This window comes from Rousettus aegyptiacus, unplaced genomic scaffold (assembly GCF_014176215.1).
Source record: "Rousettus aegyptiacus isolate mRouAeg1 unplaced genomic scaffold, mRouAeg1.p scaffold_m13_p_4, whole genome shotgun sequence".
NCBI classification, from domain to species: domain Eukaryota; kingdom Metazoa; phylum Chordata; class Mammalia; order Chiroptera; family Pteropodidae; genus Rousettus; species Rousettus aegyptiacus.
The window spans coordinates 26,871,921-26,891,483 of NW_023416307.1; the positions used below are offsets into that span (position 1 = coordinate 26,871,921).

At 38.6% G+C, this 19,563-nt stretch overlaps 1 protein-coding gene across 4 annotated transcripts; it reads right to left on the reverse strand.

Annotated features, from left to right (window-relative positions):
• Positions 1-2,452: 2,452 nt before the first annotated feature.
• Positions 2,453-19,137, reverse strand: SLITRK3 (SLIT and NTRK like family member 3). Of its 4 annotated transcripts, none has more exons than XM_016162026.2 (2): positions 18,855-19,137; positions 2,453-13,148 (listed from the first exon to the last, which is right to left on the reverse strand). In XM_016162026.2, exon 2 carries the CDS (start codon positions 13,125-13,127, stop codon positions 10,188-10,190), a length of 2,940 nt encoding a protein of 979 aa, XP_016017512.2. In that variant the 5' UTR covers positions 13,128-13,148; positions 18,855-19,137; the 3' UTR covers positions 2,453-10,187. The 4 variants fall into 4 exon arrangements, with proteins under 4 accessions (XP_016017512.2, XP_016017511.2, XP_016017510.2 ...); XM_016162025.2 differs by lacking the exon at positions 18,855-19,137 and adding an exon at positions 17,606-17,808; XM_016162024.2 differs by lacking the exon at positions 18,855-19,137 and adding an exon at positions 14,807-15,158.
• Positions 19,138-19,563: the final 426 nt, after the last annotated feature.

Consider the following 19,563-nt stretch of genomic DNA (forward strand, 5'->3'; position numbering starts at 1 on the left):
CACAGCTACCTTCACCATGATGTCTTGGAAGTTCTAAAAAATACGCCAGCATAATGGTCATTAACAGAGGTCTCACATTCTGTGTATGGAACTTCATTCTCCTCTTTCTTATGAAGCAATAGCTGGATCACAAAGACATTCTTTTAAAGTTTAGCTTCATCCCACATTCTAGAGGGTAGTGGAGAACTGAAACTATATTTAAAAAAAAAAAAAAAAGATTTTCAAGCTATCTTCTAGCCTATCATTTTAGTATTAGGACAAAAAGGAGCCTCGGTATCCCAAGTGCTGTTTTCATAGGGGAAAGGCACTTAGCAGTGAGATTTATTATCTCTGGTTGTCTGTGGGATCCTCTTTAGACTTAACTTTCTAATAAACCATAGGAGCTTTATTAGACAAACTTGAACAAAAGGATGAGATTTCAAGCTATAGTAGTCTATTATCCAGTCATCACTTCCCTTGATGATAGCCAGAAGCAGAGGTGATCTAAATCCCCATAGTATTTATTTAACAAAGATGTGTAGCTGTTGGGGCTTTAAAAAAATTTTTGTTATTTTTTCATTAGTCTGTTAAGAGCATAATTCATAATGAAATATTATTGATTTAATCCGAATCTACATACCCCAGTGATAGGAGATCCTATATGTTTTAAAACAAATCTGATTATATCAGTTTCAAAACTATAAATAATCAAACAATAAAGTACATTTTAATAGGTTTTACAAAGGCTCACTGTTTCTTAGATATCAGCACTCCATAAAGTTCCAACAAAACATACAGTTTGTGAGGAATTTTAAGGCATGGGATAACTTTCCTTGGGAGTTATTCATTATTACCAAATCTGTCCTCTGTACGTCATGTTTTTACGCAGCTGTTTTTTTGTAAAAATTCTAGTTGAAATATTTACTAACTTTAACAGTGGGTCAAGATATAAAACTCAGTTCATGTCTCATGTTCATAACTTTTGTAAATTGTATATTAACTTTTTAACATATTATCATAGCATTTTTATTAATGGAAATATTAACAAAAGTATGTGGGATACTTGTACACATATCTATATCTGTGAATATTTTACTTTAAAATCCCAATATATTAAATAGTCCTAAACTAAAATATTTTTAAATTTTAATTTTATTTCCTTCCCTCTCCCTCCTCCATAAGCCTTATTTACGTGTGAAAAGTAATTTTCTCTACATCTCTGGTTCTACTGACTACAAGATATTCTTATGTTCAGCTTCTAAGATATACTGGGCTACCTGCAATATATTTGCTTTGACAACAGTTTGAAATTCTGCAATTCTTTTTCATGACAACTTTTAAAATACTTAAATTTTATACTCTAAATGCATTAAAAGATATAAATGTACAGTTTCAGATCTTTTTTCCCAATAAAATTAAAATTCATACACAGAGACATACTCATACTACTGTTTTCTCCATCTTACTTCCTTGAGGTCACTGTGTATATCACTAATAAAGAAATCTAAGAAAAGTGAAAGAAATTATTACATTCCCCATACTGTCACAGTTCTTACCACCTCTCTCACTCCAAACTTCTCCATCACTTTTCATTATTTCTCTGGGTTACATACAAAAGAACTATCAACTTTTGTAAGAATTCATAGGGCTTACATATTTTAAAACTCAGTTCATTCATTTAGTCAGCAAATATTTGTCTAGTGTCTATTGGTAAGGCTGGGTGTTAGAAATGATGGGAACAGGATAGGATCCATGGAACTCAGAAGTTTGTAGCCCTGAGACACCGGGCTACAAAAGTCCTTATAGACAGTCTGTGTTCTCAAGTGCTTACAATGTAATTCAAAAGCCAGAACTCTTAGCACTAACAGGAAAAGTGATTGAAGGACACGAAAGGTAAGATATTCCAACATATGCAAATCAGCATAGAGTATTGTGCATAACTATTTCAGAGAATATTCAGAATTTATTTTAATGTGTCAGTAAAGGCCTACTGGATGAAGGAAATTTGAGACTAAATTTTAATGTCCATAGGAGCTCTGTATTTTCATAAAATAAAATAATAATCATAGTGATTTGTACAAACACAGAAATTAGCAAATTACATATACTGAAAAATAAAGTATGTGCTTGGTTTCCACTACAGATATTTACTGAGAACAGTAGTTCCCAAAGTGGAGACTGATAAGTGCATATCAGAATTATTTCAGTAGCTTTTTCCAACTGACTATACATTGTCTTCTCTCTCTCTCTTAATTTTCTGTTCGCAATATTTCTTTCCACTATCCCCTTATAGTGGAAATGTGTGGATCTCTGCATGTTGCAGTTAGGATAGGCAGAGAGTAGTTGGAAGAAAAGTTTCCTCAAATACCTCTACGCCTTTTTAAAACAAAATGATTTCTAGAAATGTTAACAGGATCATTGTTTACTATTATTATTATTATTATTATTATTATTATTATTAAATGAGTGGGAGTAGTGAATGTAGTATCTCAGAACTGATTAGCTACATTTGAATTATTGCCAAACTTAAGCCTGATTCCTTTAACAAATAAAACACAAGCAGCTAGATTTTATATATTGTCCATCATTCCACACTATATCTTACCCCCACTTTGAAGCTTAACAATTTTTTTAAAATTATATCTTTATAATAATGCATTATGCAAACTCACTTATTTCATAAAGATTTTAGTAAATAAAATATATATCCAGAATTCATTTGAGCAATGTTCAGCTATCAGTTATCCACATTAATAAAGAGAAAAGAGTGTATGATCCAAATTAAGGAACAATTTCAGTATCATTTATACAGTTAAAATTCAAATCATAAATACAAATAGAGGAGAACAATATTGCAGGTAATAAAAATTGTTTTAAGTTACTTATGTTTGGCTCTGGAATAGTCATATCTGGGATATAGTATATGATAAATTACGATCAAGTTTTGATAAATAAGTTTTCTTAAATCAGGCTATGTTCCTTATATGAATTCTTATATGGAGCTCAGGAAGAAGTTATATTAATGTGGCCCCCAAATTAACTAAGGGGTAATGAAGAGTTCTTATTTGTGCAGGAAAAGCTACTAATTTCAAAAAAGATATCTCTATATTAAGGTTTAAGATAAATGTTTTAATAAATGTCATTACTTCAGCTCATCCTTGTGGTTTCTTTTGCATGAGAGTTTACTTTTAATTGCACTTAGTTTAATTACTGCTAAAGTTTGATTTCTTGTCCGATGACTTCGTTAACAAGTGGTAATTGAAGTGGCTTAAAATCATATTAAAAGGTAATAATGAACCAATATTAGATTTAAACTCTTCCAAAGATAGAACACCAAAAGGTTGATATGTAAGTCTAGTTCATACTTTCTCCATTAAACCTTTATCAAATGGTCTTCAGAAAGGGAGAGCATTTTCATTCTTTCACCTTCTCTTTCCATTGTCCTTTTTGTTGAGGAAAGTCTCCCGAAGGAAACACGAGAGATTCATGGGCCTAATTATTTCACAGACAGATTATACCTGTGAACATTTTCTATACCCACCTCCTTTTTATTGCCAGCTAGGAAAGTAAATCATGTCGTGAACTGTTTTTTAGAAATAGAAAAACAGATTTCACTTTTGAATCTAAATCTGGCGAAGAAGAGCACAAGTATGGAAAAAATCCCAACTCGATTTAATACATATAAAATGTCCATTAGATAGACTTTAGGATTTCTTTTTTATCCAATGACAGTGTATCATTAACGGTTTACATATTGACAGACTTGTTTTAATTATAAAGTTAGTTACCACAGGCCAAAAAAAAAAAAAGAAGACATTTTAAGATAATTGTTTTACCAGAATTCTGTGAAAACACTCACACGCACACAAAGCAAAAAGAAAACTTCAAATTCCAAGCAATAATATAACAGCTGAATATTCAGAAAGTTTACAGTGTAAGTAAGGAAAAACTACTGAAAATGTATGGACTCCAGTGAGAGGAGATGGTCTTAATACAAATATTTTATATTTGTATTTTAATTTTAATTTTAATTACACTAATATTTTCGATGCCACAGCAAAGACAAAGGGCATTTTAAAGGAGGAAAAGCAAGGCTTTGAAATTGTGAAGTAAGGTTCCATATTTTTAAAGCATTTGCTGATTTTCTCTTGATTTCCAGGTATAGTTCTAGTTTTATTATTATAGGTTTTGTTTTGTTTTTTTCACTGGACTTCTAAATGATTTCACAATGAAGGGAGATATATTAAATTATTTTCTCAGGCTAGTGCAGTGATAAATGAATTGGACATTTTATTGTCGGGGGTAAGGATTCTCATCATTCCCTGATCTTGCCTTGGCACCTACTGTTCAGTGGATGTGCTCTTAGTCACAAGACTATCTGGTACTGATCAGACACAGAAGTAGAAACAGGGCTGTCAGGAATAGTGAAAGGAATAAGGCCAGAAGAGAGACAGTGGCTTCTTTTATCTCTCCACACAATCAGATGATATCTTTATTTCAGCATCTTTTTTCAGTGCTAACTTTGCCTCCCCCAGGTTAAGAAAGTTACACTCTTTTTAAACTCTACCAAACATCATTGTACAGTCTTCAATTACCCAAATAAACTCTAAACTTAAAAAAAATTTATAATAATATGTGTCAAAAGCATAAAAGCCCTGTATTCACTTATAATATACAGTATATGTGATGTGGTATCTTCCACTATCAAGAGAACAACCTGCTAATTATTATAGTTGAATTAAATAAAGTATTAAGGTTTCTTTTTACTGGTTATTAGCACATTCTTTTTTAAATGAAATGTGTCTGATTTTAATATAATTTAACGCAGTGCAACCTCTGTCAATTCCTTGTACTACTCAACTTATAAACAAGTGGATGAACTAATTATACTAAATAACATTTAGTTATGCTGGGCCTTTTTGTCACTGCATGGTAATGAAGAAAATCTTCTTTCTGCTAATGTTCATCTGCGTTTTAATGTTTAAAGATATTATAAAGGTTGGATTAACCACAAATTTATTGTTATGCTCTTGGGCGATATTTATCTTTGAAGTTCACCACAATTACTTTTTTTTATTAGAATTTTAAAATCAGGTGAAAAATCCTCTATATCAATGAAATAGAGAGGAAAACAATCACATTCTTGAAAATATGTATATTCTTTTCAGAAGCAAATATTATCATTAAAGAAGCTAGCCAAACCATTACCTCTTCACAATTAGCAACCCCCGCTCTACAACTGCTTTCTTGAATTGAAAAAATTTCCTCTTCAATTTAGATTCTGTAAAAGCATGTTAAAAATGGTTATCTCTGTTTATTATTATTACTGCTTATTATTGTACATTTTCAATTAAAGGTGATATTAAAAGAAGTAAAATAGGATGATGTATGTCTTAAATGTTTCCTTTACCACTTATATTTACCTTCAAGATTTCACTTTTTCAACACAGTTGGATAAATTATAAAGATCTTGTCAAATTAATAATTCTACTGGAATTGTTTTCGCCAGTAAAATTTATTCTAGAAATAGAAAAATTAAAAAGGAGCACTTGTTTTCCATTTGACTACTGTCGTGTATTTGTAAGAGAGTAGTTTTTTGATGGTAAAGACTTAAAATAAATCACAATTTGACTGAAATTTGTCCCCTACATCTTAAATAATAAAGTGAAACAAATCAGAGGATAAAAGAACTTTTAAATTCAGAAATATTAATTACATTGTTACTTTTTACATGTAAATATTTCCAAAGCGAAGACTAATAATTTCATCTAGCTTCACTTGGACAGTAGATAGACAGAAGCAAGGAAAATAAATGCATAAAACTGAAGCTGTTATACATGAGAGAAGAAAATGCCTAATTTACATGTAAGTATAATCAAGCATATATAAACTATATACATGTATATACAGTGTATATACATATATAATAATACTGTATATATGTATATATACACACATACACGATTGCCCAATTACAATTAATGTGTTATTGCTCCTATTACTTTTAAAAGGCCTGTAGTATATTAAACAGAAAACATATGGTGAAATTACTGATAGCTGTTTATACTCTGTTCACCTGAATTTTCACAGTTTGGGATTTTAAGCTAAGTATAAGTTATAAATATCTAAGCGCAAATAAACTAGCTCAAATAATTTAAGATGGAGTGTTCTTTTATTACCATTTCCTCTCATATTACCTTGACTAGGTATAGTCATATGTCTCACATTTTGTGAAACATTTCATTAATGTATCCTTTGTCATAGCCATTTTCCAAAAATGCAACATTTATTGGCTAAATCAATATAGTTGCAAAAGGATAAGATTGTATGAACCAACGAATTTGCACCAAATGAATCTAAATAATGTGTTTCAAAAATTAAAGTCCTTATGTTCTGCAATTGCATTATCAATTTTTATAATGCTAAGCACACATATTCTTTTTAGATATCAAAAATTTTAAACTAAGTCATTAAACTTTTCTTATAATCTTTCTGTCTTTGAACTTTTATTTAAAATATGGTTGTCATCTTTAATATTATTTTAGTATTTTGCAATTAGATGAAATAATATAACTTTTTAAATAAAAACATAAAGTCATCCACATAAATAATACTGTATATGATAAATATGTTAAAACTATTACTGAATCAAATTAATATTTCACTTTCAATTATGTTCCACTCACCATCTCATAGTTAAAGGAACATTACAATACATTTTATTATTTTCAAATATTATTACTATAATCTGTAATAAAATAGCAATGAATAATAGCAAATATCTAGCAGATCTGGGTCTGCTTCAGTTGAATTGACCATCACTATGAACTGAATTAGTAATCTACCTTTTTCTCAAAAATAATCATTTTACTGCAGCAAAAACATGAAACAAATCCTAATCACAACACCTACATTAATACCCATGGTACTTTAAGAAAACATATCTAGTATTACAAATTAAAGTTAACTAATTTTAATGCACAGTGAAAATAAGTGATCTAGCCAAGGGGGTAGAAAACTCCATGGAAGCAAAATAATTATCTCCTTTAATACAAAATTCCATTCTCATATAAATTTATTTTCACTAAATAAATTTATTCCTCATTCAAAGGTAAAATTACTACCTATAGTTAAGACAGTCTTACTTTCTGTATTTAATAAATAAAATATAAACATTATAATTATCAAGTTCTTATCATTTGATATGATTTATGGATACTCATTTTTCAAATGTGGAAAGCACCAGGATTGTTAGGGATTTGCACTTTAACCTGATTCATGTAATATGCCATGTTATGAATATGTGCACACTTATTGAGGAAATGATGATTATTGTCAGAAGAATCTAGCTTTGCACTTTGAGTCATTATTATGCACACGCTTTCTAGTACTCACCAAAATATTTAATTAATAGAAATGGGTACGTGATAAACCACTAGTTTAGAGGGACTCTGTAGATCAGGTTTAAAACACTTAAAGTTCAGTACTGACTTAAAAAGTGAAGAAAATGAAGGATGGAAAGATGCTTAAAAAGAATAAGGAAAATGAGACAACAATGAAAAAGACAATTTACAACAAAGTATAAAAAGGAGAAAAATTTAAAAAGAACAATGATACCTCTTTTTTGATTTGCTTGCATAAGAAGAGTTGCATTTCAGTATCACATGTAGAGAAATAGTGAATCATGTTAAGGGCTTGTCTTCATCTGAAGTAATTCCAAAATATTCAAATAATGGAGGACAAAAGTTTTAGATGCAATGCACCAAATGCAAGGTAGCCCTAAAAAGTTGCATTTTTATATTGATATATTTGTGTTTTTGATTGAATGCATACCTATATTGATATTCATATATAATCAAGAAATAGATAAATAAGTTCTAGACATTCATGGGCTTTTTAATTTTTTCCAAGTACAATGCCTTAGTTTTGTATCAGTTACACAGCTTTAGAAGCTGCTAGTCTTTTTTTATGGAAAAAAATGTAATGTAAGGCATCAGTGACTTGTGGTGAGTTACATTCAACACATAATGATAATGTCTACTAAGGGTAGCTTGAGGAAACACTAAGAGGAGAATACGGCTCACTGCACAATTCTGCTGCTACAGGATCTGTGAATCTCTGGAGCTCTGCTGCCCTCTAATGGCCTAAAATGATGGGTGCCTGCCCAAAGCGCTCTGCATCAGTTTAGCTTCACAAGATACCGGCACCTTAAAAATACGATTTTCTTTGGTTTCGTTCACATGTAAATGGGTCATAACTTGGATTATTGGCAGATTAATTTTGAAACATAATTTTAATGTCATACAGAAAGAAAAACTTATTCAACATCCTCTGTCTTACTTCAAGCATGACTATGGCCAATTGTAGTAAGTGGTTGGAAAAAAACAGTAGCTAAATATAACAGTGACAACTTTCACAGATAACAGGATTCTGACAGTCAAAATGGCTCCAAGGCCTCAGATTTTGATTAGTGTGTGTGTAAGTGTTTGTGTGTGTGCGTGTGTGTGTGTGTGAGAGAGAGAGAGAGAGAGAGAGAGATTTTGGTGCACATTTGTAAAATAATAGCAAATTTTCTTTCCCTTTATGTCATTTACTGTCTTAAGATGCATGGATCCTTGATTACCCTCTCTTAATTAATCCTGTATTTCTTAGCAATCTAGTTACTTTATTTTATTCCTAATTGCATCCTGCCTAGGAAAATGGTACATCACTGGGGTACTAAGTTTGAAATACATAATCCAAGACAAAAGAAGTAAACTATATAAATCAGATTTTTTTTGAGTCCCAGTTATATCCTGGTATGGGATGAGGTGGTGATTTATAAGACTTATCAACATCACAGTGCATCAAACGTGTTAATAAACTAGCTTTCTGTATAACAAGTAAAAGAAAGTATTTTTTTTTAATGGGAGCACAAAAGGCATGGCATAGCTGGAGTTAAAGGTTCAAGCTTTGTATCCTCTATATATAATGTATTATGTTTTTCAAAAACTTTTTATTAGGAAAGCTATACCAGACTCATAATCACTATACAATGATTAAACATTACCTTTACAATTTATAATCACTGAAATTACAGAATAAATATATGCACATTTCTTTTGAATCTTTGTGTGTGAGAGAAAACATTAAAAGTGCTTCCTACAAAGCTGTTAGTGATATATACCCAGTTGCTTTTTTATTTTTTTGTAATATTATATATATATATAAGAAAGTGCAGATGTTTTCCCAAAAATCTTGGCATCAGGATGAAGTGTCACAAAGAGGATGCTCATCCCTAGATGTGTGCCTCCGGCTGTTAAACCACCAGGCCTCCACTTCAGTAGGATCCAGTCTAGAACATGACTTTTCCAGGTGGTAGGAGAGATGTTGTGAGCTGTACACTAGGTGTGAAGGGAAGGTGGAGTTATGGAGAGGAGACAGATGGATCAAACCTGAACTAATTAGATAGGGTTGAATGGGAGCGGCGTGTGTGGATGTGGGTGCGGGTGTGTGCGTGCGTGCGTGCGTGCGTGCGTGTGTGTGTTGGTGTGTATACCTGCACCAGAAGCAAGAGGCTGCAGGTTTAGGGACCTAACTGTGTGCAGGGATTTGTTATTTGCTTGTGGGTATGTGTGAGAGAGAAAAAAGAGTGGGTGAGAACATTCGAGCAAGACCCGCCCCCTCCCTCCCCGTCTTGCAGTTTCCACGCATGCAGCAAACTGCATTGTTAATACATGTACAGAATCTGTGCCATGATGGGAAGAGGAAAGAAAGCCACAAATGTCAACTTGGTTCTCCCCTCCCTGCCAAACAAAACTACGATTAAAAAGAAAAAGTTACTGAAAATAAAGACATATTGAATTTTACTTAATTAGGATCAATACAACGATCCCCAATATACCTTATACATGGCACAGTCAAGTCTCAAGTTTCAGTATAAAAAAATAATGGTAACATTTGCTGGCAAAAGTCTGCGAAGGCACTTCATTGATTAATTATCTGAGTATGGCCCTTCCTCCAAATCACATCTGGGAGGGGAGCACATACATCTGTATTTTCTAGTTATCATGCGGTTTCAGTTCTGTTCAGGGCAGGGAAGTTGTCAGAATGGAGTTATTGGGACAAGTGTAAAGGGAGCAAGGGATATATTTATTTTATTTTCCTTTTCTTTTGAAAAAACAAAAACAAAAACAAAAACAAAACACTAAATTATTTTTCTGTTTCTGTTAGAACCTATATGCTGTCTTCTCCAGGACTTCGAGGTAATCTGGCTTGGTTTGAAGTTTGGCCCTTAACTCGAGGTAATCACTTTTTTGGGTTTGGTGGTCTGTGAAGCCCTTTCCAGCCGAGAAGAGAAGGGTTTCTTTGAGCCTGGCATCCTGCTGTAAGTCTGGGTATTGCATGCCAGGAGGGTGGACGTGCAGTTCCTTTAATTTGGGCACTGTGCCATAGAGACAGTCCACAAATCCCACTGTGCAGGGGGCTGGCTGTGGCCTCTCTCGGTCTAGTAGCATACTGCCACCACCACAGCCTCCCCCAGGAGGAAACAGCACCACCCCACCATTCTTCTCATGGTGACGGAACCCAGCCAAGTCTCCCCCAGTTCCTGCAACTACCCCTGAAACCCCACCAGCTGCTGGGTGGTGAGGGTGAGGGTGCTGATGATTCACCGTCACTATGGTGTTGAGCTGGGAGCTGGACACTGCCAGGGCCCACTCCTTTTCTTTTTCCAGCAAGGTCCGGTAGTTGCTGTGGTTCTCCTTGGGCGTCTCAGCAAACTGCTCGCTTCCTAGGAGAACCTCACCCGTTCCTGGCGGTTGTGTCCCAGGACCCCCACGTTCTGCACTCCCTGCCTCCTGGCCTGATGAAACAGCCACTTCCTCCTCTTCCCGTGGCTTGTAGATGGGGTTGTTGCACATCTGGGTAACTGGGTGCGGGATGTACTCATATACATGACCTACAGGAGGGGCCTTCTCTGGGGAGGAAAGAGTTGGGCGACCCCCACCTCCATTTCCACCTCCACCACCTCCGCCGTCTTCAAAAAGCCGGTGGCACTGCATCTGAATGCCAGTGAGGTCCACACCTTCCTGCCGCTTGCTTCTGAAGGGCAGCTTCTTCCGGCGCCGTCGCAGCACGTAGGCAAAGAGGCCTGCAGCAACAAAGACTGCCGAGAAAAACAGAACCAGCAGGCTGAGAATCAACACAGAAAGTGGCACAGGGCCCCCAGGGGGAGAGAACTCATAAGTTGATGCACTTGTTGGCCCCCCAGCAAGGTGAGAATCTCCAGACTGGGCTGGGGATGCTCCAGCTGGTGCGGTGTGCAGCATCTCTGGGCAGAGAACTTCCAGCTCAATAGTGCGCACGTCACGGTGGGTGAGGTTTTCTGGGCTTCTGCAAAGTACGTCACCTACTACACTGACCGAGCTGATGGTTTCGATCCACTGTTTGAAGGGAACCAGGTCACAGGTACAGTCCCAAGGGTTCTCATTGAGGTCTATCTGGACAATGGCATTCAAGTGTTCTAGGACACCAGCCACAGGAAGGTAAAGGAAGTAGTTTTTCCTCAAGTTGAGCCGGGCCAGGGATGTGCCTGCAAAGGCGTCCGTTGGCAGGGTCCTCAGCAAGTTATTGTTGAGGAATAGTAGCTTCAAGTTGGGCATGAGGCTGAAGGCTGCAGGCTGGATTTCCCGGATGACGTTGAACTCAAAATACAAGTAGTGCAAACTCTGTAGGCCTCGAAACATGCCTGGTGTTAGCTTCTCGATATCATTGCCATTGAGAAAGAGGCTCTTTAGGTTGGGCAGGTTGATGAAGGCCCCATCCTGGACATAAGAAATACGATTGTTCCCAAGATGCAAGAGATCCAAAGAAGAGAAATTCCAAAAATCAGAACGGTATATTTTCTGAATCAGATTGCTACTCAGGTACAGTTTCTTGGCATTCAGTGGCCTTGGAAGGAGTTCAGAAATGTTATTAAATCCTCGCTCTTTGCAGTTGACAGTCAAGCCAAGGTCATTGATGTGCAAATTACAGGTACACCCAGTAGGGCATATGATGGGAATGGGTGGTCTTGTCTGGTAAGGAGCAATGGGAGGTTGGTTTGGACCAGGGTATAAAGCTTGGGATGTGGAAGGTGGCCTTGGTGTTCGGGGTTGTTTGGTGGGTTTGGGCTGTTTGTTTGAGGACTTGTATTCAACGGAAGAAGCAGTAAAATGGACAGAAGACAACATTGAGGAAGGCTTGGTTGGCCATGCATTCTCCTTGTTTGATGACAAATGGGGAATCCCCAAACTAGCCTCCACCTCGGAGTCAGACAGCAAGGGACAGAGTTCTGTCTTCCTGATTTCTCGCAGGTCCTTCCCATGGAAATGGAAAGGGGTCTCACAGGTGATGTCTCCCACCAGAGCAGTATAAGGAATGCGTTCCAGCCAACTCTTCAGCTGCACAATCTCACATGTACAATTCCAGGGATTTTCTTCCAGCTGGAGCTCCATCAGACTTCTGCCAATGTGGTCTAGCATTCCTCGATAAAAAAGAACCTTTAACCTGTTTCCACGTAAGTCCAGATGGGTTAAGGAGACGGCCTTAAATAAATTGGTTGGAAGCATAGGGATGAGATTATCATTTAAAATCAGAACTCTCAGTTTACTTAGGTTCCGAAATGCCCCACTCTCAATACGTTTAATGACATTGTAATCTGCCTGCAGATATTCGAGACTTTCTAAGCCCAGAAAGGTGTCATTTCTGAAGACATCTAGTTTGTTCTCATGCAGATATAGCCTCTTTAAAATCTTAAGACCATTGAAAGCTCCTGTTTGAATGTCCTGCAATGCGTTGTTCCCAAGGTTAATGGACACAGCGTTATTTAAATGAAGAAAACTGTTGGTATACAATTTTCTCATTGAATTCCTCTGCAGATACAGTTTAAAAGGTCTTGACCAGAACTCAGTAATCTGACTAATATTTGTAAATCCTTTGCTGTCGCAATGTATATGAAAGAGGCTTTCTTTAACTTCACAGTAGCATGGATCAAAACAGGGCTCATCTATTTCCTCTGAGTCCTCTATCAGGGGAATTGGGGTAGTCCATCCTAGAGCAATTGTGCTTAGAAGAATAATCCACAACATCCTCCCTCTGTGAAGCATCTCAGCTATGGAAGGTTTCATTGTTCGTGCTTGATTACAAAACTGAAACAGAAATAAAGATGCAGATTTTTAGTTGTTAGTCATATGCACTGTTCTAATTGACTCCTACGTGTGAGGCTTTTTAAGAATGACATAAAAACTTTTGCAGTTGTTGAACTGACACCCAGAACAACCTATCAACATGTCTAATTTGTCCTATATTTTAAATTTAGGAGACTCTGAAATACTGTAACATATGATGATGTTTTCCTGCCATACTTGGCAAAGGGCATATTATACAAATAAAAGCAGCCTTCACTGCTGCTTATAGCAAGCAAAGAAACTGGTATACAGTGATGCCTTTTAGATATAGGCAGATTTAATAATAATGGCAATAATTTGGCCATTACACCTGTTTGCCTGTTAAAATTCACGCTGGTATCTAATTGGAACTCTGATGGAAAAAAAATTCTTTAAACTATAGGTTTCTACTCATAAAAAAGACATAATTACAAGTTATTAGCTTAAAGAATATAAAGTACGAGCCCATTGCCCAATATCAACTGTTGAGATGTATGACATTATTGGTATCTCTGGAAAACTTAAGATTTCTCTTAAGAAGTGATCACATCATGCTTAATTACAGTTAATACTCAGTTATACACTATACCCCCACCCTATTTTGTCCAAGCATAGATTATTAACATCTCATTTAATTAAATAATTTCTATATATGTCTTTCATTTGACTATATGAACCTTTTAGGAATGATTAGCCTTTCTAAAGAATAAGCTCTCGCAATTGTAGAGCTAAAGATAGTGACAGTTAAAGGATGCTGGACCTGGGAGTGTCCGTATTAACAGCTTAGTTTGGAATGTCTGTGCCTCCAAGATCAACTGAAGAACCCTGTAAAAAGCCAGAATTAAAACGGCAGGTGGCTGGTTAGAGGACAGTTGGGTAGTTTAAGGCAAGAAAGTGAGGAAACCTTGATACTTACCCGCTGATAAATGATCTATCACGTGAAATACATTTCAGGAAAGACATAATTCTTTTTTAATCTAAAGAAACAAATGCAGTGTACTATTCTAATAATATAGAGCCTTTCCCTATGGCTCTCTTTTCTTGCCTAATATCAGTATATGAAAATGCATACATAAATAAATTATAATAATGCAGTTTTCTTAAATTGCCCTTTCTGAGTCACTGAAATGTCAATCAAAATTGAATGGGTGTTTTTAATCAATAAAAATAAACTGGAGTTTTTAGTGTATATTTTCTCTCCACACTGAGGAACGTGCATTAAGAAATATTTAATCAACCCTCTAACTTTAACAAAAAATGATATAATTTATAGGGACAGTGAAAAGAATAAATTTTCACATGTAACTTGCATATAATGTACACAGCTGTAAGGAAAGAAGAACCAGTGAAAAGAAAAGAGAAATCTGCCTCAGGCATGTAATACTCAATTTTTAGAAACAATTAAATGGAAGAGAGAGAGAGAGAGAGAGAGAGAGAGAGAGAGAGAGACAGAGAGAGAGAGAGAGAGAGAGAGAGAGAGAGAGAGAGAAGGCAGATGAGACTACATTGCAGTATCAATCTCCCTTATAAAATATTAAAATTTATTTAAGTTCTTTCTTCATTATTTTATTTAAACATTTTTCTTGGTTTTGAGGTCCCTTAGATTTAGGCAAGAAAGGCTCCAGATGTCTTTGACTTACCTATTTTGCAGGAGATTTTTTTTTTTAGCATTGAACATTGGGGAAAAAAGGAAAGGCTTGAGTTTATGGATTCTCTCCTTCTTATTCCCTTCCTTTTGCTGAAACTGAAGCAAAGGGGGATAAAGGAGGGTGGGAGAGACTAAGAGGGAAAAAATAAATAAAATAAAAGGCAGCAAGCTTGAGACGTGCTGGGAATGCAATGGGCTTTTCAATGGGCTTCTTTTGGACGCAGAACTGCCGCTTGGCACACTCAATATAGGAGGGAGGAATAGGGGCTGCTGCAGGCTCCCAGCTTCGCTGTCGCTGCCGCCGCCGCCTCCGAAGCTGCTTTCTCTGGGTACCCGCAGCACATCTTTGGGTACTGGGAGGAAGGGCGGGAGGAAGGCAGGGAGGAAGGCAGGCTCAGTCACAGTGCAGAATCTCGGACTTCTCTTGCTCCGGCTTTTTTTTTTTTTTTTTTTTTTTTTAATATGTGCTGTAACCCTGGAACTGGCTTTCCACGTCACAAAAATGAGCTCCAAGAAGGGGGACGCGCTTAGCGTGGGGTCGGGCGCGAGCACTAGGAAGCGAGCACTGGGAAGCCCTGACGAGAGAGAGAGAGAGAGAGAGAGAGAGAGAGAGAGAGAGAGAGAGAGAGAGAGAGAGAGAGAGAGAGAGAGAGAGATGGAGGGGGTTGGGGAGGTTGGGGGTTAGGGGTGGGGTGTGTGTGTGTGTGTGTGTGTGTGTGTGTGTGTGTGTGTGTGTGTGTTTAAGGGGAGAGAAAAGAAGTGGAGGGATAGAGATGACAGGAAGGTGGAGATGGCAGGAGGAGGGGTGTAGGCATTTCTTTTTCTTTTCTTAACTCTTAAGGAAACTATCGCCTGACTGGTTTGCTCCTCCAGTTCCCAAAGCTCCTTTCTCTGGTGTAAACGTGTCCAAAAGTATGCCCATCTTTTAGAATTATCCTTTTCACAGCACAGACACTTCTCTCTAAAGACCGGGATAAAGAGAAATTCAGGTCCCCAGAACAGAAGAGCTGAAACTAGCTAGTTCTTCTTAGGTGTCCTGAATAACAGCCCAGGCAGCAGAGGGACTTGGATAGAGTTTATCCTGCATTTTGCTCTGATCTCTTTGCACCAGGAATCCTTTTGTTGTGCTGCAGCTCAAAACCTTTGATTTCCTCTGGATTCAACAACCATGTGTTTGTTCCCACCTTTTTAAACACAGAGGCAAACTAATACTCTGGAAGGAGCTATAGAACACTTGGATAACAATGATACACATTTTACTTTCTTCTACCAGGAAAGACCTGGCAGCGCTGGTAGTTGGGGGTAATTTGGATTTTTTTTTTTTTTTTGTCCTGCGATTTCTCCATGATATTTTAGGGAAGGAGATGGTAGTAAGTTGTGAGGTGGGGTGATTGAGGGAAGATGTGGCAGTATATGGGAACTACCAGATCATAGTTCACACGAACCTTCTAAGAAGAATTTTTAAAGTCTCAATTGATGGTTCTACAGCCCTACCTGCTAGGAGGGAAAAAAAATGCATCTTGGAGAAACTGCAGCAAGGGAGTCCTGTTAGCGGGAACTGTGAGTTGTCAACGCACCCCACCTCCCCCCTCCCCGCCCTCCGCACACCACTCCTCTCACTAGCTCATGGAGAAAAGTAGAGACTTTGTGGTCCCCAAAAGACTGGACTGAACCTCCATTGCCCAAGGGCTCAAAGTTAGCCAGAAGAGATGGCTTTCCCTTAAAGCACTTTTTACAAAACCAAATTTTAAAGAAAAACAGTTTGTGTATCAATTTCTTACCATTATATACGTGTGTGTGTGTATAAATGTTAAGTCAACAAAATGTTCCTTTAAGTTGTGAGAGATTTGCATGATATTTTGCATTTAATATGACCACACAAGTGTTGGCCGCACCACAGTAGCTAAGATTGGAAACAAGGATCAGAGACTAAGCAGGCGGGCAGAATTCTCTAACATACTACACCCTTAATATTCCAGACCCACCCTATTTCTCAGATAGGTCTCAACCTAGAAGCAGACCAACAGCGACAGCCTGAGCTTAGAACCAGAGCAATCCCATCTCCATTACCAGCTGCCAGTACCCCCCTGCCGCCCCTCCCCCCCCTTCCGCCTACACACACACACCCCGCCTTCTGTACCCGATGTGGACCTTATCGCAACCCATGATGCGATGGCATCGATGGATAACCGGGAGGCTTCCCTAAGCTTCCCAGTAACTGTAAATGGTCCTCTTCACAATCATTCTCTGTTCTCTCGAACTACAACCCCCTAAATTCTCGATTTGGGCCACGTCTTGAAGGTTAGTTCACCCATGTCCTTTCCTTTATCTCAGTATAGCTTGTCTAAGCGATAGGAAGATCTCCAAAAGTTGGTGTGAAGGGCCCTGGAGCTGCGGGTTCATCTGCTTCCTGCTGGGAGCGTCCAGTATCATTTGTCCACGGGGATGACAAGAAACCCTTTCTCCCCAGTGTGCCCGTTTCCCACCTCCGCCCCTTTGCCCGATCTCCGAGCTCACCAATCTTACATATCTAAGATTAAATACTCCAATATGGAAGCAAAAACGATCTCCTCTAGAACAAATAATTAAAATGCTGCATCATTCATTTTCTGAAGAGCTCTGAGTTTTCTAGAGATCCTTTTCCAATCTGCTGTCGCCAGATGAAACGCACAATGGGAAATGATTAAAAGCTCATGTCGTTTCCTTTCTATCTTTTACAACATGAGCGAGCGATCCACTGGGGGAGGGGCCCTTCGCTCCACCACCTGGCCTATTTGTTGGAGTTACTTACGATTTCCAACCCCAGAAAAGGGGTCCGAGGTTATGTTAGTCTCCAGTACCACGCCTTATACCATCGTCCTTACAGCCAAATGATCCAGTTCAAAAATGCAACAAACCCCTAGCACCTGTGAGCGTGCAGAAGCCACTGCGGCCAAACTCTATTGCTCTATAAAGCACATCCTACATGCAAGAAATACTGGTTTCAATTAAGCAAAGTAGGAAAGGATGGCGGCGGGTACCTATCCATGCAGAGCGCTCACGATCTCCCAGGTTTACTCCGAGAGTCTTCCCAGCGGGAGCTGCAAACTCTCTGGAAGGCTCAATTGTATCCATCATGCCGTAGTCCTGCAGTTCTTCCTCCTCCAGCTACCAACTTTTAGAAAGGCCACCAAATCACGCTTGTAATCCTTCTAAGTGTTTCCACCTTTGAGATTTGCAGAGAAATGGTCGCTGCATACCAATGGGAGAGCCGGGCGCGCACGGAGCGTGGCGATGCCAGTGGCAGGGAGCTCACGACCACAGCTCTATATGCCCTCGAATGCAGGCAGGCAGCGTGAGAGTCCCCGGGATTTTTTTTTTTTTTTTTTTTTTTTTTTTTTTTTTAAGCTCGGTGCTCTCGATTCACTGGTGAGCTTCGCGATCCCGGAGAGCCCTGGCTTGGTGTCTGGGTCTCTCTCTCTTTCTCTCTCTTTCTTTCTCGCTTCCTGAAAGGTTGTCACTCACAGCGCAATCCCTGCCCGAGGCCTCCTTCGATCCGAGATGGGACTAGCCCTTGCCTTCTCCGGATGTCTTTGCTCTTGATCCTTTGGGTACGTGCGAGTGGGGCTGGGTGATGTGTAGATGAGAGAAGAGGGTGGGGAGAGGAGGGCAGGAGGCAGGAAGGGGGCAACTAGATCCCAGATTCCAGCATTGGCCAGACGGTGAAGGGGGTGGGGGGTGGGGAGGAAAGAGAGAAAAAGAGAGGATACAAATACAGCGGCATGGCTGTGCACACCAAATTCGACTTGGATTTGGGGGCCCTCAGGCAAAACAAGAAGGTATAGCGATACTCTTGGCAGAGAGTGAGCCCTCTGACAGCTCACCATTCGAACATCCTCACTTCTCGAGCCGGAGCTGGGGGCGGAGGGGGAGGGGGGACCGCGGAACGTTTCAGGCCAAGGAGACGCTCGCGGCGGCAGCATCTTTAAAGACTGACCTGCTTTAAAAGTACCACTTTAATGGTCTAGGAAATAACTAAAATCGGATTGCACATTACTTACCAACGTCTGCACCCAAACTGAGAGCGCGCCAGGTCGGGTATTAGGAGGCAATATACGAAACGCTGGGCTGGAACCCGAATGCAAATCTATCAGCCACCCCCAAATCGCACACGGAGGGAGAGGCGCTCGGGAGCCCCCAGATCAGCCCATCGCCAGAGCCTCCGCCAGCTTGTTCCCCCCGCACCCCCGGCCCCTCCTCCGCTCCAACTGTGTAAATCAGCAGCCGCAGTCCTCTGGCCGCGCATCGCAGGCAAATCCCTGCTTAGGAAGGAAGGAAGCAAGTGATATTCTGGTTCTCTCATACTCTCATTCTCTCTCTCTCTCTCTCTCTCTCTCTCTCTCTCTCTCTCTCTCTCTCTCTCTCTCTCTCTCTCTCATCGGTCACAATTTGGCAGCTCTACAAAGAGAAACCCTATAAAATCGAGTGACAGAAAGTCAGCATTCTGTGGATTGATTTTAACTTTGTTTGCAATTGAGATATGGCTGTTTGGAAAATTACAGTCTAGGCCCGGCGTGGGGGGGGGGGTGGCGGCTCAAATTAAGAGCATCTGAGCTATATTGGTGGGCGGTATCGCTAAACACCTCCTAGAAGCTGTTTCCAAGTGATTTGCAGTAGCACCCTAAATTCATGATACATGGGTGACAGTTCGAAAGTACATAGATTTCCTCATCTGTTTACACTCGCTAAGAGGGAGGAAAATAAAATTGT

Excerpts from the sequence above, each read along its gene's own strand:
- SLITRK3 (XM_016162026.2), bottom strand. The coding sequence starts at position 13,127 with ATGAAACCTTCCATAGCTGAGATGCTTCACAGAGGGAGGATGTTGTGG.